The sequence below is a fragment of the Emys orbicularis genome, chromosome 12 (genome assembly GCF_028017835.1).
Source record: "Emys orbicularis isolate rEmyOrb1 chromosome 12, rEmyOrb1.hap1, whole genome shotgun sequence".
NCBI lineage: Eukaryota > Metazoa > Chordata > Testudines > Emydidae > Emys > Emys orbicularis.
The window spans coordinates 35,371,296-35,397,226 of NC_088694.1; the positions used below are offsets into that span (position 1 = coordinate 35,371,296).

A 25,931-nucleotide genomic window follows, 5' to 3' on the forward strand; every position below is an offset into this window, starting at 1 on the left:
ATCTCCTCTCCAGGTGTTTATGGACTGTGATCAAGTCACTTCTTCTTTTCTCTTTGTTACGCTAAATAGACTGAACTTCCTTAGGCTATGTCTACACTACAGTTTATGCTGGCATAATTTATGTCACTCAGAAGTGTGAATAAACTACCTGCCTGAGCAAGATAAGTTACACCAACATAAGTGCTCGTGCACACAGCGCTATGTCAGTGGGAGAGCTTCTCCCACCAACATAACTTCAGCCATTCGCGGAGGTGGTTTTATTATGCCGATGGGAGAGTTCCGTCAGCATAGAGCATCTTCACCAGGTGCACTGCAGTAGTGCAGCTCCTTCGGTACAGCTGCCCCACTGCAGTGCTGTACATGTAGACATGGCCTTAGTCTCTCTTTAAGAGGCTGATTTTTTTTCAGGTCTCAGGTAATTCTCGTAGCTCTTTTCTGACCCCTTTTGAATTTGTCAGCGCCCTTTAGGAAGGTCTCTCCGGTTTTGCACCCAACTGTGCCCATAGTGAGACTATCGTTGGAACTTCTGCAAAGCTCATTATTGAAGAGCTGTTAGCGGTGACATGCTGTATGAGTCACTATATGCTGTTTTATATTTGGGATGATTGTCAAGGGTGCCCAGACCCCTTTTTGTTCTTACAGAAACCAAAATAAATCAATGACAAATATATTTTTTAAACTTACTCAGAGAAGATGCCAAATTATTTACTTGCTTGACATTCCTCTTGAGCATAAACTGGCACTATATTCGAACACAGCTATTATATCATAAGAGCTATCAGAACTCTCTGGTTTTTCCCCTTTAAGTGAGGGGGAAATAGAAGAAGATAGAACTGAAACACTTGAAATGGTGAATTATGCAGGAAAATGGTTAAATGGTGAATTTTCTTCCTTTTAGGACACATCTGGTTCTTTGCTCCCACCTCTGGAGAGATCATTTGGAAATGCAAGGTGTTGGCTGCCTTTGAAAAGCCCCATCTAAGTGACAAAAGGTTTCTATATGACTTGCCTCCAAGTTCCATTTCAAAAATCCTGACAAGTTTAGAGCCATTCTTTCTTCCCAGGTTATCGAACCCCAGGTTTCATGCACTTCACAGCACTTCTTGTAGGAATTCTTACTCTTCTCACCTGCTTAAAATAGTGGGTAAATGAGGTGAGCTTTGGGACAAGCTATTAGATATGTTCAGGGGCACAGGGATGTTCAAAGGGGGACTAAGGCAGTTTCGGTGCCCAGCTCCCATTGAAAGGCAACAGGATTTGGGGTCCTAATTGCCTCAGGCCCTTTTGAAAACCTCAGCCTGTGTGTGTCAGAACAGCCCTAGGGATTTGTGAAAATATTGGCAAATACACAGATGTTGTCATGGAAACAAGCATGCAGCGATTCATTCACATGGTAGCTGGGTTTATGTAAGGTGCTCAAGGAAGTGCACTTTGGACCTCCATTTGAAAATCCCATCTTAAATGATTAGAAACAGAGACAGGTGGTAAATCTAGTCCCGCTGGTCCACTTGCCTTCCAGCACTTCCTTCAGCTGCCCAAAGACTCCCTCGCAGTCTTCCCCAGCATAGCATGAACGTGAAGCTCCAGGAGGTGGTGGACACCCCGACAATGTACACAAGTGCAAGCAGTACCTGGGAGGAAAGAGAACATAATGTGTCTAGCAGGCAGCTCTTTGTCCTGTGAGCCCCTAGGGGTGAAGAGAGGAAAGACTCACGTCCCTAGTGCCCAAAGTCTCTTGAGAGCAGGGATGCAACAACCAGTGTAGGGTCAGACACCTGGCTGCTGAATCTGTCTGAACCTGGTGTCCTAGAATGTCAGGCCCCATGTCAATGAGAGGAGGAGTGCAGTGGTTAGAACTCACCTCCCAATGACACCTAGCTTACAGTGTGAGCTGATTGGGGCTGACAGGGGCTGCTCAAAATATTTATTTATTTATTTATTTATGTATTTTATAATTGGCATTTTGGTTAAAAAGTAATTGGTTCTTAGATGAAAACCTGGAAACAAAAGTTTGATAGGTTCCCAGGCTGGAAGGGACCATTGGGGTCACTGAGTCTGCCCTCTTGTGTAACCCAGCCTGTATTCAGTTTGGTTTTACATAAAATATTTTGATTTTTTTTTTTAATTTTGAAAAGGAGCAATTTTTTTCTCTCAAACATTGTACCAAAAAAGGAAACATTTTACCATATCCAGTTTTTGAAAACTGAAAAAAAAAATTGTCTTAGTTTTGATTTATTGTCTGAACACTCCGCCCCCCAAGTAAAACACTTTTCAGTCTGCTCTAGCACTGATGTGAAATCAATCTGAGCCCTGTAGAGATAAATGCACATTCCAGCTAGTGGTGCATTCCCTATGGATCCCCACCCTATAGATCTAGGATCAGATTTTCAAATGAGCCTAAGGTATTCAGGCACCCACATGTTCTGGAATTTAATGGAAGTCAGGCATCTAATTCCATTAGGCTTTAATTCCATTAGGCCTAATTCCATTAGGCCTTTAAACATCCCACTATTGATGCTGAAGTTATTCATCAGCACCTTGAAGGACTGGGGCTACGATTTCAAGGAAACCTCAGGGAGTTAGGTACTTGACTTCTATTGAATTTCAAATTCTTTTGAAAATCCCATCATTAAAGAACAGCCTGCCATCTGGCATGGCAGCGCTGTGTGAGGGGCTGTAGTTAATAAAGGCTGTGAATGACAACCTGTGTATCCAGGAACATAATGACCTACTTCTTCCAAGTGGAGGCATGGTCATTTCTGTCTGTCCAACATTCAAACATTAGCAGTATTTTCCTCACCTGTCAACCTGACCCCTCTTTGGTCCCACCCTGCAGCTCCTTCTTGCATCAAACTGAAACATCCTCAGTCCCTAGCACAACCCCACCCGGCCAACTATTATCAGAGGTTTGGGGTCACAAGGGTTGACATTCCCATGTCGTGTAGGATGCCGCTTTCAACCACGCTGTGAAACTTACAGTCATTGGATTCTCCATAGGTACAAACAGAGAAGGATAGAGATGCTCAAATGCCAAAGGTCATTTAGGCCTCCTGGGGAAAATGCACACACCACTACTAAGCATCATCCCATCTGGTCCTGGACCTACAGCTCTAAAGGAAAGTTCACCTCCATCTGTCAGGCAGTTGAGGTGGAGAAGTAGCTACAACCATGCTGCCAAACCTACAGTCACTGGACTCTCCAGAGGTACAAGCAAAGAAGGGTAGGGGGAGATTCCACAAACATGCTCAAGTGTTATCTGGTGTGGGGTTTGGTGCTGAGGAGGCAATTTGTGCCTATTGAGATAAGTCCACCTACTGCTGAAAGGCACAGAACCTGGTGGTCCTTCTAGAGCTCCTATAAGAAGCAAACTAACATCCCATTAGTATTGTCTAATTCCTACCTCCCTCACACCCATGTCACACACTCTCCAGACTGCCAAAAATTCATGCATCCTCACCTGTCCGCCTGATTAGTTCAGCGTCCATTCTGGCTCCTCCCCCTAGCTCTCCCTTGCAACAAGCTTAAATTTCTCTTCCTCGCCCATAACACCACCCTGGCCAACTCCTAGAAGAGGTTCAGGACCCCAATGTCAGAAACTCCATGTGGAGCTGGGTTGCAATGACAGACAGAGCCCATAAGAAGTTGCAGCTCAGACTACACTGCCAACCTACCAGTAGCTGGATCTCCCTAGTGAATGGTTATTCCTCATTCATGTTCCAGTGCTTTCTGCTTTAGGGTATAGCTGCTTGGGGCTGGTGCATGCTCAGGAGACACCCAAAGCCCATTGAGAATCAACAGACACCTGTTCTGGACATTTGGTGCATTTAAGGAAATGCCTTCCTTTGGATACAGAAAGCTGTGTAAGGATAGATGTTAAAAAACCGAAAGTTGGGATTTTGGGCTGGTGATGGGGGCTGGGAAGGAAACCTGAACTTCATGACTTCACAGTACACCTGGTTACAAATTTACTAACAGCACATTCTGCACCAGAAATAGCCATTTAGTCAAAATTTAAACTTTCCATGGCAACATGTTGGTTTTGACAAACTTTGGAATATGCCAATTTTGGTCAAAATTTGGAACATATTGCTTTTGATGAGAGTTTTTTGGGGGAAAATAGAACTGAAACAAAGTGTTTTGATATGTTGAAATGTACCTTATCAGAATGCAATGTTTCAGTTGCCCCTCCCCAACATTTATTTAATTTTATATAATATGGAGTCACATTTTTAAAATGTCTAAATCAGAAAAAATCATGTCCACTTTATAAAAAGGGAAAGTTTTGATTGACCTGAAAACATTTTTTCCAAACATTTTGAAATTGTTTGGTTTTATTCTGATTAAATTTCAAAATGTCAGAATTTCCCTTCTGCAGAAGGTTCAACCATCTGGACTTCACAGGGACACCTTTGAAATGCCTTTTGCTTGCAAAACCTCTCACCACTGAGAGATCAGAAAAGAACATTTGGGGGTCTTTTCCTGGCTCCCCTCTGATTCCCTGTCTGGCCTGGGGGTAGTCAGTTAGGGCCATATTTGTAAAGGTATTTAGGTACGTAGCGATGTTTTCAGAAGTATCTACTTTCCTAAAATCATTGATTTAAATGGGAGTTAATCAGCTAGATGCTTTTGAAAATCCATTAGGTGCTTTAATACCTTTAAAAATATAGACTCTAGGCTGAGATTTACAATAGAGACTAGGGGAGTTAGATATCCATATATGTCAATGGCATTTGGGAATGTCATTTGGGGTTGTGAGAGATTGCTGGACCCAGGCTAAAGGGAGAGTAGCCTGTAAAAGGGAGCATTCTGGAACTGGTGAGGAACTTATCTGTATTTAGTTTGATTAGGCATAGATTTGCGCATTTTATTTTATTTTGCTTGTGACTTACTTTGTTCTGTCTGTTACTACTTTGAACCACTTAAATCCTACTGTCTGTATCTAATAAAATCACTTTTTATTTAGTAATTTACTCAGAGTATGTATTAATACCTGGGGGAGCAAACAACTGTGCATATCTCTCTATCAGTGTTATAGAGGGCGAACAATTTATGAGTTTACTCTGCATAAGCTTTATGCAGGGCAAAACGGATTTATCTGGGTTTAGACCCCATTGGGAGTTGGGCATCTGAGTGCTAAAGACAAGCACACTCCTGTGAGCTGGTTTTCAGGTAACTTGCAGCTTTGGGACTAGTAATTCAGACCCTGAGTCTTTGTTAGAGCAGACTGGAGTGTCTGGCTCAGCAAGACGGGGTGCTGGAATCCTGAGCTGGCAGGGAAAACAGAAGCAGGGGTAGTCTTTGCACATCGGGTGGCAGCTCCCAAGGGGGTTTCTGTGATCCAACCCGTCACAGTCTTCTTTGAAACTTACAGCCAAATGACGGAAGGTGAAGAATTTCAAAGACACCAATGGGAATTGGGTACTTGGCCAGGGTTTTTAAGGTATTTATGTGCCTAAATATGAAAATAGGTGGCTAGTGTGATTTACAAAAAACACCTAACTTAAATTAAAATTCATTGTTGTTTGCAGTGCTGTTATATCCATGCTGGCCCCAGGATATGAGAGAGCCAAGGTGGGTGAGGTAGTATCTTAAGAAGAGCTCGGTGAAATTCAAAAGCTCGTCCCTGCCACCAACAGAAGTAGGGTTAATATAACTTCAGCCATCTTGTCTCTTTCATTAAAATTCATAGCTCCTCAGGCCAGAAGGGGCACAGGCCATAAGAGAACTTCTGGACTCATCTGGGATTTGCTCCCCATGTAGGTACTTATAGATACTTATTATGATATAACAAGATCCAATGGCTGGACGTAGAAACAAGACAAATTCACACTGAAAATAAGGCATACATTTTTTAACACTGAGAGTAATTAACCATTGGAAAAACTTACCAATGATCATGGTGGATTCTCCATCTCTGGCAATTTTTAAATCAAGACTGGATTTTTTTTTCTAAAAAGATCTGCTCTAGGAATTATTTTGGGGGCAGTTCTGAGTCCTGTGTTATACAGGAGGTCAGACTAGATGGTCTTAATGGTCCCTTCTGGCCTTGGAATCTATGACTCTCTTGTGGATAGTTATTTCTGCCTTTTTTGGTTTAGTGTATATCCCACTGGAAGTGGTTGAAGCTAATGTGAGAAAGCCACACTTACACCAGAACAAGAGTGTCCACATCAGGGTTATTCTGGTATACCTATAGATGGGTAAGTGGTAAAATTTCTCATGTAGAGAAGGTAACATATGAGCTTTCAGGGTGATTTTGTTCTGGGCAAGCGTTTGTCAAACAGAGACTATGAGTGTTAACATTAATTACAAAGGGGGAACGAGACCCATGAAAATCATATATGTCATTAATGAAAATGGCTTGATTCCCCTCTGGCTAGATCTATGTTTATAAGGCATACCTGTGTTGGTCACGGGAGTGAAAAAAAACAGAGACATTGCTATGTCAACTCCCCCCCCCCCCCCCGAAAACTCAGTGTAGATGCAGCTATGAAGATGGAAGAGTGCTTTTGTCGATGTAGCTAATGTTGTTGGGGGAATTAGTGATCATATACTGGCAGAAAAACTACTTGAGGGGGGCTGTAGTGTAGACATAGCCTCTCACAGTGGTACTGATCAGAACTAGCTCTCTTCATGTCAGTGGAGTCATGTGAGGATAAATCCAGGGTGACTTTTAAGAAAAGCAGGCCCATAGTTCCAGAAATACAATGACCCACCTGCTTCACATACTGCATTCTGCTGTTCTCCTCTCAGTCTTTTGAATTTTTCCTTAATAAGGTCTCAGCAATGGAAAACAAAACACATGCATTATGAGTCATTTCTCACAGCTGAAAACACTAACCATATAATCTAGGAAATCACATATGGGTTAAAAGATTTAAAGATGAGTCATTTTTTTTCTTTAAGTTTTGAGGTTCTCTTAGATCTAGGCATCAGGGATCTGATTTTGATCTGATTTGCACTGGTGTAAGTCAGAAGGAAACTGGGTAAGAAAACAGAATTTCTACCCTGTGGGAAATTTTGGACATTCTGAAATTTGTTTTAATCTCAAATTGGTTCAAAAAGTCAAAACTTTAAAATATCTTGGAGAACTGAAATTGTGAAATATTTCAATTCAGAATTATCAAAATGACCTTACTAAAATATTTCATTTCAACAATGGTGAAGCATTATAAGGTTATAGAAAATATTATATATAAATATATAATATGAAATATAAGGTAATGTGTTATAATTTTAGCTGGTTAGCTAAAATAAAATATGTAAAAGTTGAAACCAAATGAAAAGATAAAGTTGAAACAAAATAATAAAGTCAAAACAAAATACTCCACTTTGTTTTTTGTAGCATTTTGAAAATTTTCCATCAAAAATTGTCAGAATCAACACATTCCCACAAAACTTTTTGATTATGACAAAACAGCATTTTCTGGTGGAAAACTGTTTAATCAAAATGATTGAATAGGCTCTATTCAGAAGTAACTCCACTGAACTCACTGGTGTTACTCCTGACTCATGGTAGTCTAAGGGTACATCTACACTACCCGCCGGATCGGCGGGTAGTGATCGATCTATCGGGGATTGATTTATCGCTTCAAGTGTAGATGCAGATAAATCGATCCCCGATCGCTCTGCCGTCGACTCCGGAACTCCACCATGGTGAGAGGCGGAAGCGGAGTCTACAGGGGAGCGGGGGCCGTCGATCCCATGCTGCGAGGACGCAAAGTAAGTGATTCTAAGTCCATCTAAGATACGTCAACTTCAGCTACGCTATTCTCGTAGCTGAAGTTGCGTATCTTAGATCAATCCCCCCCCCCCCCCCAGTGTAGACCAGGCCTAAGGGAAGACACAATTTGTCACTCTGGGGTTACACCAGTGTAAAACCAGTCTAATACCAGAATCAAGCCTTAGATCTTATCATTATCTAGGTTTTATAATCTAGACATTACCTGATCACTATTGTTTTCAAAACACCACCACAAATCATGAGGCCACTCCTTGAGCATTTTGTTCCCTTTAAAATCAATAGTAAACAATTATCTAGTTTTGGATTTGACACCTCCATACAATGGGTGTAATGTCACTTACACTGTTATCAAGTTGGGGTAATTCCACCCCTTGCTAATCGTTTGCTCCTGATTTATGCAGATGTAAATGAGGCCAGAATTTGCCCCAAAGGCTGAATCTTTGCAAAATCAGAATGAAGTTCTAAACCAGGATTTCATCTAAACAGAGAGTTTCAAAGCTGCCTAAAGGAACTGAATTTCATAGTTTCATGGACTCACAGAGTTTGATACCAGAAGGCCATTACATTTGAGAGACTGAGGCGCACCACTGGCAGAGGTCCCGACAATGGCAGGGAATGATTAGGAGAGACATACACCCCATGCTACTGAGAAAGGTGAAAAAATTCCCAATTGGTTCCTGCCAATGTGACCTAGGGGAAAATTCCTTCCTGACCCTAAATCTGGTGATCGGGTGGACTCTGAACATGACTCACCAACCAGTCATCAAGAAAGAAGATTCTCAGTACCACCTCAGAGCATTGGCCTACCCCAGCCGGTGTCCCACCTCTAGCAGTGGCTGATTTCTCATGCTCTAGAGGAAGGTAAATAATAAGTAATATTAATAATATGATTAATTATAATTAATAAAAGAGTTTACAATTGTGTATCAAGGAAGAATTTCCTTCCTAATTGCTGCCAGGCACTGGCTGAAACCCTGAAGCATGAGATTAGATGATGCCCAACTCTTATTAATATCAATGGAAATTAGGATCCAAACCACCTAGTCAGCTTTGAAAATCTCAGGCTTAGATTTAATAATCTGGAAATTATCTGGAATTCTGTAGATTTTGAAAGGCAAAAATGAAAGTTGGGTGCTAGGTCTCCCTCTGGCACCCTTGAAAATCCAACCCATCCACAACTGGCAGACACCCATGGGCTACTTTAGGCTACTACTAATACAGTGAATGTTTGACACATGACAGTATCACTGTGATAAACAGTAGGGCATTGGGATCATTGCCACAGAATGGTGCGGTGGTGCCTCCATTGGGGACGTGTTCCGATTCCACCGATGATCCGACCCTACCTTTAACACACAGAAATGTCAGTACCTATTAAATATTTCTTGTTTGCAGCCATGCTTCCAAGGGCACTTCCCCATAAACCTGAAAACAAGAAGGAAAAGACCTTATTTACCACAGTGCAGCTAAGACAGCATCTAGGCCTTCCCCTTTAATACTATGTAAAGAGTCAGGAGTCATGTATGTAAAGAGTCATGGTCAGGAGCCCCATTAGCAGAAAAGTCAAGGGGGCACTGGCAGGCCGGTCTCTCATGGGTTATGTGCTTTTGCAGCTTGATTCACACATTGATCCATAACTGAAAAAGTTTATTGGAAGTAGAGGTAGTGAAAACATTTCAAATGTAATATTCTATACATCAGAAAATACTCTTTTGTCAAAATTTAAACTTTCTAAGGGAACTTGTTGATTTTGACAAAATTTCATTTAAAAAAAATAAATGTGAAATGAAGCAGGTTGACCTTATCGGAACAGAACATTTCAATTTTTCATTTTGAAATTACCTTTCATTTCCAAATTGATTGGCTTTTATAATACAGTGTAAATGAAACTATAGTAGACAATGTTTAAAGAGTAGAAATAGGAAGACAACATTTTGATTTTATAGAAATGGAACATTTTGATTGACCCATAATGTAAATCATTTGGTGGGAAAGGTCGAAATTTTGTCTTTTCATCCTGATTTGGAATACAAACTAATTTTCAAATTTCCTGCAGAATGGTAATACCAAATTTTGACCAATCCTCATGAGTATTGGTATTTGCAGTATCACAGTGCCTAGATGACCCAGCCATGAAGCAGGACCTCATTGTGCTAGGTACTGGACAGACCAAGACAGAAAGACAGTCCCTGCCCAGAGCTTTTGATAACTTTTGGAACATTCCTGCCCAGTAGTGAGTTGAGAGCTAGATGAGACAGGGCAGTCTCAGGAGGCAGTGGTGGTTTTGTCAGTGGGTGCGTTAAATTTATTCGTTATGTTTACAGTCCTGCTGGGCTTACAGTTATATCAGGATCTTAGAAATGTGGGGCTGGAAGGGACCTCACGAGGTCATCCTGTCCAGCTCCCTGTGCTGAGGCAGGACCAAGTAAATCTGGACCATCCCTTATGGATGAATGTGCAACCTCTTCTTAAAAGCCTCCAGTGAGTGGGATTCCTCAACCTCCCTTGGAAGCCTGTTCCAGAGCTTATCTACCCTGAGAGTCAGAAAGTTTGTTAGTTTTCTAAGTATAATTAATTGTTGGAGTTATCTTATATTATGAAATGTATTTTGAAGAATTGTCAAAGGTACTCAGAGCCTAGGATGGACTGTATTTGATTGGTATAGTACAAATTTGTAGGAATGAATGAATGAATGAATGAATGAATGAATGAATGAATGAAACCGGAATTTTCAAAGGGAATAAGGGAGTTAGACACCCAGCGTGGGATTTTCAAAAGCCCCTAAATGTCTTAGGAGCACACAGCCCCATTGACTTCTAATGATCCTAATGATCCTAAATCACTTAGGTGATTTCAGAAATCACAACCCCAAAGCCCATTGAATTTGTGTGGGAGTTGGTTGCCCAACTGTCCTTTTGTCCCTTTGAAAATCTCTTCCCCCCCCCCCCCCCCCAACACACACAATTGCCTAACCCTTCTGACCCTTTGGAAATTCTCAATCCAAATAAATAAATGTAAAAGGCCAAGACATACAAACACTGGATATTAACAAATAGGAAGATGAATGTTCCTTGCTGTGATTTTCAAATGAGACTGTGGGAGTTAGGTGCCCAAATCACACTGGAATTCAATGCAAAATGCGCTTCCTAACTTCCCTAGGAGCCTCAGAAAATCACAGCATTAGTGCCAGGGCAGTAGCTTTGACACAGGAGACCTGACTTCAATTCCTGCACCTCCCATTTCCAACCTTCATGACTTTATACATGCCACTTCTCTTCCTGGTGCCTCAACTTCCTTCTCTGTAAAATGGGTATGTTGATACCCACTAAACTTTTGAAAAGCACACTGAGTTCTGTGGATGGGATGCACTACCTCTACAAAAGCTAACCATGTTTCAGGAGGAGTGTTACGAAGTGGGACTGGTCTTAATGTTTCCTCTGAATACTGTGTGGGTGCCTCAGTTTCCCCTATGCATTTCTTAAGTCTCTAGGTGGTGGGACAAAGGCCAGTGTCTATAAATCACCGACACTCTGTCTCCTGGCAACAAATGGCCGGGGCCCTTCCCCCCTGCAAGGGGATAGCTAAAGGTGAACAAAGAGATCAGGTGACCTCCTGGCCCAGGAAAGAGACAAAGGCCAGAAAGGAGGGGCTGGAGGGGGTTTCAGTTTGGGGCTGGCTGGGGATGAGGAGTGAGTGCAGATGTGGGTGTCTGGCTCGCTGGGCCCCAGAATGGACCCGGCTGAGGGGTCCCGTTCTCTGTACCTACAAGCTCTGTTTTAGACTGTGTTCCTGTCATCTAATAAACCTCTGTTTTACTGGCTGGCCAAGAGTCATGTCTGACTGCAAAGTGGGGGCGCAGGACCCTCTGGATTCCCCAGGACCCCGCCTGGGCGGACTTGCTGTGGGAAGCACACGGAGGGGCAGAGGATGCTGAATGCTCCAAGGTCAGACCCAGGAAGGTGAAGCCATGTGAGCTTCTTGCCCTAAAGACAGTCTGCTCCAAGGGAGAGGAGGCTCCCCAAAGTCCTGACTGGCTTTGTTGGGAGCAGTTCCAAAGCATTGCCTGGGGACTCTGTGACAAGGAGCTTTTAATTTTATTAAATATTCTATCTCATAGAACTGGAAGGGACTTTGAAAGGTCATGGAGTCCAGTCCCCTACCTTCACAGCAGGACCAAATACCATCCTTAACAGATTCCCCCCCCCTCCCTAAATGGCCCCCTCCAAGATTGAACTCATAACCCAGGGTTTAGCAGGCCAATGCTCAAACCACTGAGCTATTTCTTCCCCATGGGTTGGTAGTCGTGTTGAAGAAAGGATGAGATGGTGGAAGAAGGTTGAGCAAAAGGGGGTTACATGTGAGCGAATGTCATGAGTAGGGTAAAAATAAGAATTAGAATTCTAGCAAGGAGGTTCCCCCACTTGCTACTGAAATCACTGAGAACTGGGTGGAACCTCAAGAGACCGACTTACAGAGGTCACAGTGGGGAGTCAGGTGGCAGCAGAACATGACGGTGCAGGACCACTGGCGACAGAGCAGATGATGGCGCTGTGGAGTGAATGATGGCACAGCGTCGCAGAGTGAACGGCAGCAACTGTGAGCCAGTTGCAGAGACAGCAACTGGAGGGAGAGGGCAGTGGTGTGTTAAAGGGACATTTGTCTGTTGGACTTTCACATGGCAAGGTAAGAAACAGAGTTTTCTCTGCTATACACAAGCTCGGTGCCTGCGGGAGGGGAAGTTTTGCCTCTTAGGTGCACCCAGGGGTGGTGTGTAATTTTCCCAGTCTACTAGGTGGGGGCTTTAGCTGGTTTCTGTGTTATATTGTTAAGAGGGACCCCTGGATATTGAACCCAGCCCTTGCTGCTGCCCACTCCACCTGGCAGAAGAGTTACATATCTATCTATCAGCTAAGAATAAGGGGCTTCAATGCTTACCTTGCAGGTAGCAGATACTTTTCTCTTCCCTCTTTTCGTTCAGATTCCCATCCTTGAATTTGCTTCCCAAGTCTTTGGTGCACACAAATGCCCCCAAGCTGGGAAAGCCAGATTCGTGGGGGGTGAATTCAAACCTGGTCCCTGTGAAATATAGATGGGGTTTGTAAAAAGGAGCCTTTCAAGTACCAGTTTCTTGTTGTCCCCTTCTTGGCTAATAGCAATAATTTCTCAATACCACCCCTCCTCCCACAATCTGTTTGCTCCACCTATGAAACCTACCTCATTTTTCAGTCTGTTCCTTCATCTATGGTCATTTTCATGCCATATTCTATGGTGACCTCCTCCATCTGGTGTTCCCTCCTAAGTCAGCATGTGTTGTCCTTGTATATCCCAGAATTCCTCTTGTGGCCACTACAGTCCCTCTCCACCCACCCTCCAACCACTGATCCCTAACTCGGACCCAAAGGTATAAAGGAAAAATGACTCATAACAAGTCGAATCTAAAAGTGATAAATTTAGCTCTAGAGCTAATCAAAAACGCAAACAACAATTTCACATTTTCTGAAGTTTTCCAAGTTCTTTTCATTTTCAGAACTGATCCTTTTTAAAGTTCATTGAGCAATTTATCACAAACTTATTTGTAGACATTTGTATTTAAAATGTTTTCAAAGTTGCTATTGAAACAATTATGGCAATTTTTCATTTACTGTGAAACCTGTTTTTTGGAAAATGAAGAACATCGATAACCCTTTTGGTAAAGACCTTGATAAAATATTTGATTGAAAATTATATATATATATATATATATATATATATACTGTATATATATACGGAGAGAGACAGAGAGAGAGAAAGCTTTATACAAAAAAAACACACTTGTTTTTAACCTGTGCTATTTTCACCTTCGCCCAATTTGTTCACTTCTATTGCAGCATAGATGGGGTAAGGATTTGTCCCACTTGTGGAGGTGTCCTCATGTTCAGATAACTTGGTCTCATCATACTGGAAAGGTAAGAATTGATTAGCACAGAAAGAGACAAGTTTTGGTGATGTTCCCAGCAATTCTGTTTCTGAATAATTAGTTCAGGCTAGGAATTAGAAAGACCCTTTTAAGTGACAGCATTTTTTTGTCATTGTTGCCTCATTGTAGTGTGCACTGCATGGGCAAACATATTTACTGTCCATGGTGGAGACTTTCAAATGGGCCTAAGGGAATTAGGTGCAGATTTTCAAAATTATTTAGGCACCTAAAGATGAAGATCGGCATGTAATGGGCTTTTCAATAGCACCTAACCAAGATCAGTACCTTAGAATACATCTATCCTGGGGAAGGGAGGTCTGATTACCAGCTCGAGGAGACATAGCCGCATTAGCACGGTAAGAATATTGGTGTAGCTGCAGCGGCAGGAGCAGAGGGAGTGGCTAACCCTGCTGGGTTCGTACCTATGGTCTCCATCAGAACTCACATGGGTGTATCTCCTCCAGCTGGGAATTACACTTCCAGCTCCAGTGGAGACAGAGCATGAGTTCCATCAAAATTAATAGGATTTAGGGAGCTGTAAAGCCAGGCAATTTTCTTTCTGTGAACAGTAAATTAAACGAAAAATTCATTTTCAGAGCATTGACATTACTTGTGAATTCAGGTCAAATGTGGTGAATTCCTTCAACTGGGAAAAAAATTGTGAAAAAGTTTAAATGCTTTGTTTTGGCCAATTTGAAATGAAACTTTTCAACTTTTTGGTTTGAAATGGCATTTTGTTTGAAAATTTAGTTATTTAAAAAAAAAAAAAGTAAAAAAAAAAAAACTTCCAAAAATGACCTGAAACCTACCCAAAAACAAAACAAAAAACAGTTTTGGGTGGAATAATCTAGGAGAAAAACATTCAATGCTGATTTCAAAATTGTCAGCAATGGAGAATCTACTGCAACCCTTGGTAAGTGGTTCCAAACATGAATTACTCTCACTGCCAAAAATGTATGTCTTTTTTCCAGTCTGAATTTTTTTAACTTCAACTTCCAGCCATTGGATCATGTTAGACCTTTTCTCTGCTAGATTGAAGAGCCCATTATTAAAAAAAAACAAGACTGAGATTGAGACTTTCATGCCTTCTAGCTCTTTTTGCATCAGTTAATATTCTGGAAAGTCAAGGATTTGGGGATCAGATGCTAGGTTGAGATTTTCAAAACAACCTAAGGGATTTAGAGGCCAAATTCCCACTAGTTTTAATGGGAACTGGGTATCCAAATCCCTTATACAGCCTTGAAGTCCTCACTTTAGAAATGTTCAGATACCACAGTGATCTTTGAGAGCTCATGGGAAGAGGCTGAGATTTATAAACTTGCCTGAGGGTTTATATAGCTTTAAAATATTAGCAGGTGTTATTATCCTTCCACTCTTTTGCTCCTGAATCCAAGTACTGCCAAGAGAGAGAGAGAGAGAGAGAGAGAGAGAGAGAGAGAGAGAGAGAGAGAGAGAAACAAAGGAATATATTAAGTAAATCCAGTGACTTTTCAGTGGAACCACGCTGGATTTACACAGGAACCCACCTGCTTCAACGTTTTATAAACAAAGAAAGAGGTCCAGACATCGGTCAGAGAGAAGAGTTCATCTTCAGCTGCCTGTGTCGCAATAGTAAACTCTTCTTGAATATCATGTGGAGGTTTGGAAAGTGTATCGCACAGGCCTTCTTCCAAGTCCTGCACTTTCTCTGTCCAGTCCTTCTCTTGGTAGAGGGTGGACTTGCACCTATTAATGAACCAGAACAGGTATGGCTGAGACTGAGGGAATAGGATGGGGAATTCCCCCTCCCCCTTTTGATTTTCATACCTTTTATTTTTCATGCAAGGAATTATAATTGTCATCCTGGCATTATAACAAATCTGTGACTTAACAAGGACTTCGTCCATGGCTGTCTGTCACCATGGCCACTGAGAAATTCATGGCAATAACAAGGATAGAGCTAAGATCATCTGCTGAAAGCCAAGGCCCCTGCCACTCTGAGCTATGGAGAAACTCCATTATCTGCTTCTCTAGGACCTATGGAGCATGCTAAGCAATTCTGATTCTACCCAACAGAGGTGGTGAACACACTAATCAGGCCATTATGAGTGTGACCCAAAGCCCAGGGCCTTTCTTGAGCTAATGGGGAAACTACATGGCAGTATAGGAGGTACAATATGGGGAGGAGCAATAGAGATCACACCTAGTAGAGGGCGGTAGTAACACACACACACACACACACACACACAAACTGCCCATTTCACTAGGCCACCCTCACTCACCTGTCTCATTTTCTGCCCCTCTCGCTCACCCTGATGGGATGACTCTGAGAACAAGATGCTACGCAGCAGGCACAAGAGACTGATTCTGGCCCTGGTTGATCAGCTAGAAGTGTCAGAAGATTTTCCTTTCCCATCTCTTTCTCCGTGGACAACTCCACTGTTCTTCCTTCCTCCCAAGCCCCAATACTGGGGCCCCTTTTGACTTTTCCCTCTCCTTCCCTCTGTGTATTCTCCATCTCTTTATAAACCCCAATGAACCGCAAAACCTTAACAACCCCCACACATTGCCCTATTCTCACTGTCCCCAGTTTTGAAACCCTACCTCCTGTCACCCTGATTGCTGTAAGCATCACTTGTAGGGTAGACACACACCTAGGTGCTTTTGAAAATCTCACTCATAATGCCTTGAAAATGTACAGAGCTAATTAATAATAAGAAAGACCCAGTGGCCACCAACTCTGTGCAGGAAACTGGCTCATTCTCACTTCTACTGACATGCACCTACCAGGTGGAACCCGATACCCCACACAGGTACACGACAGCGTCCAACAGGCCCTGCTTCTTCAGCTTCACCAAGGTTCCCTGATGGGCTATCATGGCCCGCAGACCTCCACCTGATCCTAGGACAGCAATATTGGGCATGTTATCCTGGAGGAGGGAAAAGAGTGAATGACAAGTGAACTAGGAATGCTGAGTGATCTCTGCTTTTCAGGTATTGGTACAGATCCTTTCAAGAAATTCACAGAGAAAGCCTCAAGTTCCCAGATTTGTTTGCCTGATGTTAGGAAGCATTCCTTATTGGGTGCCCAATGACCTGTGCCCCGTCCTGAGCCAAGAGCAAATGCATCTTATCTGCATTTTCAGCCATAATCATACAGTGGTAGCCCAGTAGCCCTTGGGGCTCTTTGAAACTCTGGGCCTTTGTGCTTAAAATCGTATGCACCAACCAACAGACCAGGACCAGAATTTTCACAGGGATTCAGGTAAGGGCCTAGAGGGCATTTCAAAAGCACCTAAGCAATTTAGGTGCCTAACTCACTTTGATTTCCATTGGACTTGAAATATGGCTCAAACTTACTAGTGCTCTTTACTGTGCTCTATGTTCACACTCTTACTCTCCACGATTCATGGGAGTGAGTTTGTTTGTTTGTTTGTTTGAACAAATGTGTGTAATGTAGAAGGACTACTCTTTGTGTCCAAAAAATAATGTATGAATGCAGCTGCTCAAGAAATGATTTTTGAGCACCAAAAAAACCAGGTCATTCTCCCTAGTGAATTCTTCCTAGCTGAAGGAAGAATATTGTGAGGAGGAAGCAGTGGAAGAGTCTTAGGGTGACATTTGCAAAGCCCTCAGAGGGCATATATTCCCAAATATGTCAGATCCACGGGAGTTTGCATCCTTCCAAGGACCATCACTTTTCAATGATGGGTAACAATCCTGGGAAATTCCTCACATGTCTCCACCATGCCAGTTAACAGAGTAACCACAAAGGGTGGGCAGCAGTAGTTGGCTTTTAACTTCTATGCGGTTCAACCAGCAGATGGGGCTGTGATACATGTAGAAAATATGTTACACAGTCACTATTCATTACTGATATTAATATTAAGTCAGACAAGTATCAATAGCTCACTCAATTCTCTATCTGTCTAAGGTATTGCTTCTCAACCCATTTACCATTGTGGGCCACATATGCAGCTCTCTATGTGTTATGTGGGTTGTGGGTTGAGAACCACTGCTTTAATGCAATCTGTGCACTACGGTGATGGCTCTAATGCCCCCTTCCCCTCTGTTCTCTGCTGTAAAGGGGCTATAGTAAGCACTGACTGAATTCATGTGAGCATGGAGCCCTCTAAATATTAGCCCCAGCAAGTCCCTTACTGCATTTTAAGGGTGTTACTCCTTTAGCCGAAGGGGTAGGAGCTTGTGCTTTTAGAACTGAAGACCCCCAAGTTTGAGCCCTGCCAAAAGTCATAAGGTTTGTATGTCTGTGGCCATTGGTTGCCCTCTGGTGCTTTGGGAATGTTGTATTTCAAGGGGAATATCTCCATGGGGCAGGATTTTTGAGGCATTTCCTCCCACTGTACCAGGCATCTCAGTCACCATCCACGTGGCTAACATGCTAGATTGTTCTCCTTAGCGCTATGGGCATGATGGGCCCCTACCTCAGCACAGGCAATGTTAAGGCTCTTGAGGCACTCCAGGACTTTTGACTTTCTGTTCCCAGTGGTTTCTTTCTCGCCCTCCGAGAGCTCATGGGAAAGCCGGACATGTCCATCATCCTTCCAAAAATAAAATGCCAATAAAATGTCTCATCTCTCCAAAGGCTGTCAGGGAGTGGAGATGTGGGGTCTGGGTGCAAATAACACCAGTCCCTCAGAGGTTACCCAGGAGTCACTCTTTATATGTGTATGGTGGCTGTACCTAGAAACCTCAGCCAAAGTCAGAGGTAGAGCTGGGTGAATGACTGATTTTTTTGGCTCACTGGAAGTTCTGAGAAATTGGGGAGAAAACAGTCAGTTTGGGTCAAATCGAATCCAAAAATTGCGACAAGTTTTATTAAACTGAAAGAAATCTACTTTGGGTCAAACAAAACAAGGTTCTGTATGACAAAGAAATTACCTTTCTCAATTGAGACCTTTCCATAGCTTCTCCCAGATTTCCCCGTACAGCTCCTGGTGATGAGAAATTCTTCCTTCAGTGGCAAATGGACTCTTCAGGGAGAGCCCAGATGGGAGGACCAAGTCAACCTCTAACAGCTGTTTTCTTCTTCCTGTATCTGTTTCAGAGAAAAGGAACATTTAATAAAGTCCCACTGGGATATCGAGTGGGAATTGCAAAGGAGTCTAAGGCCTGGTCTACACTATGAGTTTAGGTCGACTTTAGCAGCATTAAATCGAATTAAGCCTGGACACGTTCACAAGACGAAGCCCTTTCTTTTGACTTAAAGGGCCCTTTAAACCGGTTTCTTTACTCCACCTCTGACGAGGGGATTAGAGATAAAATCGGCCTTAGCGGGTCGGAATTGGGGTAGTGTGGACGGAATTCGACGTTATTGGCCTCCGGGAGCTATCCCACAGTGCTTCATTGTGACCGCTCTGGACAGCACTCACAACTCAGATGCACTGACCAGGTAGACAGGAAAAGCCCCGCGAACGTTTGAATTTCATTTCCTGTTTGCTCAGCGTGGAGAGCACAGGTGACCACGCAGAGCTCATCAGCACAGGTAACCGTGATGGAGTCCCAGGATCGCAAAAGAGCTCCATCATGGACCGAACGGGAGGTACGGGATTTGCTCGCCATATGGGGAGATGAATCAGTGCTAGCTGAACTCCGTAGCAGTAAACGAAATGGCAAAATATTAGAAAAGGTCTCCAAGGCCGTGAAGGACAGAGGCCATAACAGGGACGCACAGCAGTGCCGCGTGAAAATTAAGGAGCTAAGGCAAGCCTACCACAAAGCCAGAGAGGCAAACAGAAGGTCCGGGGCAGAGCCGCAAACATGCCGCTTCTACGCGGAGCTGCATGCCATGGTAGGGGGTGCAGCCACCACTACCCCAACCGTGTGCTATGACTCCCTCACTGGAGAAACACACAGGGAAGTGGGTTCGGGGTACGAGGAAGATGAGGATGAAGATAATGTAGATAGCTCACAGCAGCAAGGAAGCGGAGAAATTGGTTTCCCCAACAGCCAGGATATGTTTATCACCCTGCACCTGGAACCAGTAACCCCCGAACTCACCCAAGGCGTGCTCCCAGACACTGAGGACACACAGGGGACCTCTGGTGAGTGTACCTTTGTAAATATTACACATGGTTTAAAAGCAAGCATGTTTAATGATTAATGATTAATTTGCCCTGGCAATCGCGGCCAGTACAGCTACTGGAAAAGTCTGTTAACGTGTATGGGGATGGAGCGGAAATCCTTCAGGGACATCTGCAGAAAGCTCTCCTTCATGTACTCCCAAAGCCTTTGCAAAAGGTTTCTGGGGAGGGCTGCCTTATCCCGTCCGCCATGGTAGGACACTTTACCACGCCAGGCCAGTAGCACGTAGTCTGGAATCATTGCATAACAAAGCATGGCAGCGTATGGTCCCGGTGTTTGCTGGCATGCAGACAACATCCATTCCTTATCGCTCTTTGTTATCCTCAGGAGAGTGATATCATTCACGGTCACCTGGTTGAAATGGGGCGATTTTATTAAGGGGACATTCAGAGGCGCCCCTTCCTGCTCTGCTGAACAGAAATGTTCCCCGCTGTTACCCACGCGGTGGGGGGGAGGGGTGAAGTGATCATCCCCAATAATTGGGTGTGGGGGGAGAGGGGGGTTAGTTGGGTTTGTGCTACATGTTAACCCGGAAACTGCAGCCCCTCCTTTTACATTGCAAACCCATTTTAAATGGCCAACCCAACGGGTGCTTGATATGGGAAATGAGGGCGCTACTGTTTGAAACCATTCCCACATGTTAAGAAGGTTAAAAAAGCCAAAAGACTATGGCTTACCATGGCTGCCTGCAAGCCGAAATCTGTTGCCTGGCACTGCGTGAGTGATCTCTCACACCAAACCGGCAGGCCCTCAATATAAGAGGAAAAATGCGACCTTGTAACGAAAGCACATGTGCTCTGTAATGTGAACAGCAAAACTTAATGTGAAAGAGTGTACCCATTGTTCTCTAAAATGTGTCTTTTTTAACCACCTCTCCCTTCTCCTCCACCAGCTGCAAATGTTTCTCCTTCACAGAGGCTAGTGAAGATTAGAAGGAGAAAATGGTGGACTCGGGATGATATGTTCACGGAGCTCCAGATGTCCTCCCACACTGACAGAGCACAGCAGAATGCGTGGAGGCAGTCAATGTCAGACTACAGAAAAGCACAGTAAGAACGAGAGGAGAGGTGGCGGGCTGAATCGCGGGATGAACAGAGCAAGTGGTGGGCTGAAGATGATAGGTGGCGTCCGCTTGCAGACAAAAGGCAAGAGTCGATGCTCCGGCTGCTGGAGCATCAAACTGATATGCTCCAGCATATGGTTGAGCTGCAGGAAAGGCAGCAGGAGCAGAGACCGCCGCTACAGCCCCTGTGTAACCAACAGCCCTCAAGTTCCATAGCCTCCTCACCCAGACGCCCAAGAACACGGTGGGGGGGCCTGCGGCCACCCACTCACTCCAAGCCAGATGATTGCCCGAGCATCAGAAGGCTGGCCTTCAATAAGAGTTAAAGTTTTAAACTGCAGTGTGTCCTTTTCCTTCCCTCCTCCCACACCCATCCCGGGCTACCTTGGCAATTATCCCCCTAGTTGTGTGATGAATTAATAAAGAATGCATGAATGTGAAGTAACAATGACTTTATTGCCTCTGCAAGTGGTGCTCGAAGGCGGAAGGGGAGGGTGGGGTGGTTGGTTTACAGGGAAGTAGAGTGAACCGGGTGGGGGGGGGGCGGAGGGTTCATCAAGGAGAAACAAACAGAAGTTTCACACCATAGCCTGGCCAGTCACAAAACTCATTTTCAAAGCTTCTCTGATGCGCACCGCACCTGCTGTGCTCTTCTAACCGCCCTGGTGTCTGGCTGTGCATAATCAGCGGCCAGGCGATTTGCCTCAACCTCCCACCCCGCCATAAATGTTACTCTCACAGATATTGTGGAGCGCACAGCAAGCAGCAATAACAATGGGAATATTCTTTTCGCTGAGGTCTGAGCGAGTCAGTAAGCTGCGTCAGCACGCTTTTAAACGTCCAAATGCACATTCCACCACCATTCGGCACTTGCTCAGCCTGTAGTTGAACAGGTCCTGACTCCTGTCCAGGCTGCCTGTGTATGGCTTCATGAGCCATGGCATTAAGGGGTAGGCTGGGTCCCCAAGGATCACGATAGGCATTTCAACATCCCCAACGGTTATTTTCTGGTCCGGGAAGAAAGTCCCTTCCTCCAGCTTTCGAAACAGACCAGAGTGCCTGAAGACGCGAACATCATGTACCTTTCCTGGACATCCCACGTTGATGTTGGTGAAACGTCCCTTGTGATCCACCAGGGCTTGCAGCAGCATTGAAAAGTACCCCTTGCGGTTTATGTACTCGGTGGCTTGGTGCTCCAGTGACAAGATAGGGATATGGGTTCCGTCTATCGCCCCACCACAGTTTGGGAATCCCATTGCAGCAAAGCCATTCACTATGGCCTGCACGTTTCCCAGAGTCACTACCCTTGATATCACCACGTCTTTCATTGCCCTGGCAACTTGGATCACAGCAGCCCCCACAGTAGATTTGCCCACTCCCAATTGATTCCTGACTGACCGGTAGCTGTCTGGCGTTGCAAGCTTCCACAGGGCTATCACCACTCGCTTCTCAACTGTGAGGGCTGCTCTCATCCTGGTATTCTGGCGCTTCAGGGCAGGGGAAAGCAAGTCACAAAGTTCCATGAAAGTGCCCTTACGCATGCGAAAGTTTCGCAGCCCCTGGGAATCGTCTCACACCTGCAGCATGATGCGGTCCCACCAGTCTGTGCTTGTTTCCCGTGCCCAGAATCGGCGTTCCATGGCATGAACCTGCCCCAGTAACACCATGATTTCCACATTGCTGGGGCCTGTGCCTTGTGAGAGGTCTATGTCCATGTCAATTTCCTCATCACTCTCGTCGCCGCGCTGCAATCGCCTCCTCGGCTGGTCCAGGTTTTGCTTTGGCATGTCCTGGCTCTATATATACTCCAGAACAATGCATGTGGTGTTCATAGTGCTCATAATTGCCGTGGTGATCTGAGCGGGCTCCATGATCCCAGTGCTATGGCGTCTGGTCTGAAAAAAGGCACGAAACTAGTATCTGACGGAGGGAGGGAGGGAGGGAGGGAGGGGCGAGTGACGACATGGCGTACAGGTACAGGGAATTACAATCAACAAAGGTGGCTGTGCATCAGGGAGAAACACAAACAACTGTCACTATATATATAGGAGCAGCGGCCCCCAGGAGCCGGCCAACAGGGCTGCTAACAGGGGAGTTTAAGTGGGAGTTTACAGGGGGAGGTGGAAGGGGAGGCAGGTGGGCGCGGTGGTCGGTGTGCTTTGTTCCCTCAGAGGCTGCAGGCAGAGACCACAGCAGCCATGAGCCAGGCAGCAGGGGACACAATGCAGATGAAAGCATGTAGCAGCTGCGGTATGTATATAGTCCTAGCAGGTGCACCGGAGCACAGGTATGTCTGTATGAAATGCCGCCTACTTGCCCTGTTAGAGGAAAAGGTTCGGGGGTTGGAGATGCAGGTAGAGACCCTGGTAGAGTTTAGAAGGGGGTTTGAGCAGCTAATGGAGCAAAGGCAAGGGGTGGCTGAAGGGGCATGCTCAGGGGTGCAGGTGGAAGCGGGGGCTATGGTCTGTGAGGGGGGAATGTCGGGGGGAGAACAAGAGCTGTGGAAGCATGTGACCATGAGAAGCAGGCCAAGGAAAAGGAGGGCTAGTGAGGGGGAAATAGAACTCAGGAACAGGTTTGGGTGTTTGGCTAACGAGGAGGGGACGCAGCAGGTGGTACCTGATGGTGGGAGGCAGAGGAAGAAAAGAAGGGCAGCTAGTCCAATACACAGGAGGGAGGAGTTGATGGAAGTAGCATCAACACTTGGCCCCGGGAGGATACAGGATGGCAATAGGGGGACTATAAGGGAAAATAGAGACAGACAGGAGTTACGGCCGCAGGGAACAGGGGATAGATTGGTAGATTGCGCTGCCCCCAGGCAAAGGCAGGTTTATGTGATTGGGGACTCCTTACTGAGGAGGTTAGACAGGCCTGTAACCAGGGCGGACCCGGAAAACAGAAGGGTGTGCTGTCTGCCGGGCGCTAAGATACGGGATGTGGACCTGCGGTTGAAAAGGATCCTAAAAGGAGCGGGTAAGAACCCCTTGATCATCCTTCATGTAGGAACGAATGACACGGCTAGGTTCTCGCTAGAGAGAATCAAGGGAGATTATGCCAGGCTGGGGAAGACGCTTAAGGAAGTCGAGGCTCAGATTATCTTCAGTGGGATTCTGCCTGTTCCTAGAGAAGGACAGCAAAGGGCGGACAGGATTGTGAGGATAAATAGCTGGCTAAGGGAGTGGTGCTATAAGGAGGGCTTTGGGATGTATGGCCACTGGGAGGCTTTCGGGGACAGACAGCTGTTCTCGCGGGATGGACTTCACCTGAGTAGGGAAGGAAATAGACTTCTGGGAGGGAGGCTGGCTCATCTCATCAGAAGGGCTTTAAACTAGGAACTTGGGGGAGACGGTTGGGAGATGTCCAGTTGATCTCCACGCCAGATTCCAACACTGAAAAAGAGGGCAAGGAGAAAAGCACAGATATAGGTAGGGGTAGGGAATTGGACATAAGAAGGAGGGGGCAGATGGACACTACAGGGTCCGTACCAAAGTGCATAACTAATGGGAGAAAGGATAGACAGCATACGGTAAGATGTTTATACACCAATGCGAGAAGCCTAGGTAACAAAATGGAGGAATTGGAGCTCCTGGTCCAAGAAATGAAACCTGATATCGTAGGAATAACCGAAACGTGGTGGAATGGTAGTCATGACTGGAGTACAGGTATGGAAGGGTATGTGCTGTTTAGGAATGACCGAAAAAAAGGTAAAGGTGGGGGTGTGGCGTTGTATGTCAATAATGAGCTAAAATGTAAAGAAATAATAAGTGATGGAATGGATAAGACGGAGTCTGTCTGGGCAACAATTACACTGGGTAAAAGAACTACTAGAGCCTCCCCTGAGATACTGCTTGGGGTGTGCTATAGACCGCCGGGATCTAGCCTGGATGCGGACAGAGAACTATTTAATGTTTTTAAGGAAGTAAAAACTAATAAGAGCTGTGTGATCATGGGGGACTTTAACTTCCCAGACATAGATTGGGGAACAAATGCTAGTAACAATAATAGGGCTCAGATGTTTCTAGACGTGCTAGCAGATGAATTCCTTCATCAAGTAGTAGCTGAACCGACAAGGGGGGATGCCATTTTAGATTTGGTGCTGGTGAGTAGTGAGGACCTCGTTGAGGAAATGGTTGTAGGGGACAACCTTGGCTCGAGTGACCATGAGCTAATTTGGTTTAAACTAAATGGAAGGGTTAACAGAAATAAAACTATGACTGTGACTAAGGTTTACGATTTCAAAAAGGCCAACTTTAATAAATTAAGGCAACTACTTAGGGAAGTGGATTGGGCTAACATACTTAGAGAGCTAAAGGCAGATGAGGCCTGGGATTATTTCAAGCTGAAGTTGCACGAGCTGTCCGAGGCCTGTATCCCGAGAAAGGGGAAACGGTCAGTAGGCAGGGGAATTAGACCCAGCTGGATGAGCGGGCGTCTCAAAGGGGCGATTAAGAAAAAACAGAAAGCGTACAAAGAATGGAAGAGAGGAGAGATCGGCAAAGAAACCTACCTTATTGAGGTCAGAGCATGTAGGGATGCGGTGAGAAAGGCCAAAAGCCGTGTAGAGTTGGACCTCGCGAGGGGAATTAAATCCAATAGTAAGAGGTTTTATAGCCATATAAATAGGAAGAAAACAAAGAAAGAGGAAGTGGGGCCACTGAAGCTTGCAGATGGAGTGGAGATTAAGGACAATCTAAGCATGGCACAATATCTAAATGAATATTTTGCATCGGTGTTTAATAAGGCTAATGAAGGGCTTAGGAATAGAGGGAGCGGGACAGAGGGGAATAAAGGAGGGGCGATTGACATTAAAGTATCAGAGGTGGAAGCCAAACTTGACCAGCTAAATGGAACTAAATCGGGTGGACCGGATGATCTTCATCCTAGAATATTGAAGGAGCTGGCACGAGAAATTGCAAGCCCCTTGGCAATAATTTTTAATAAATCTGTAAACTCGGGGGAGGTACCGATGGACTGGAAAATAGCTAATGTGGTTCCTATTTTCAAGAAGGGAATAAAAAGTGACCCGGGTAACTACAGGCCTGTTAGTTTAACTTCTGTAGTATGCAAGGTCTTGGAAAAAAATT

General features: G+C 44.7%; 1 protein-coding gene across 1 annotated transcript in view; it reads right to left on the minus strand.

The window, feature by feature from the left end:
• Positions 1–25,931, minus strand: part of LOC135886051 (cytosolic phospholipase A2 gamma-like) — a 979,292-nt gene that overhangs the window by 925,135 nt on the left and 28,226 nt on the right. The window contains 15 exon segments of the mRNA XM_065413941.1: positions 1,010–1,048; positions 1,051–1,128; positions 1,513–1,566; positions 1,569–1,631; positions 2,733–2,759; positions 2,809–2,830; positions 3,518–3,561; positions 6,613–6,627; positions 9,116–9,169; positions 12,680–12,820; positions 13,567–13,681; positions 15,227–15,425; positions 16,467–16,609; positions 18,125–18,241; positions 18,582–18,738. Coding sequence (XP_065270013.1) covers positions 1,010–1,048; positions 1,051–1,128; positions 1,513–1,566; positions 1,569–1,631; positions 2,733–2,759; positions 2,809–2,830; positions 3,518–3,561; positions 6,613–6,627; positions 9,116–9,169; positions 12,680–12,820; positions 13,567–13,681; positions 15,227–15,425; positions 16,467–16,609; positions 18,125–18,241; positions 18,582–18,605 — 1,135 coding nt within the window. The 5' untranslated portion in view covers positions 18,606–18,738.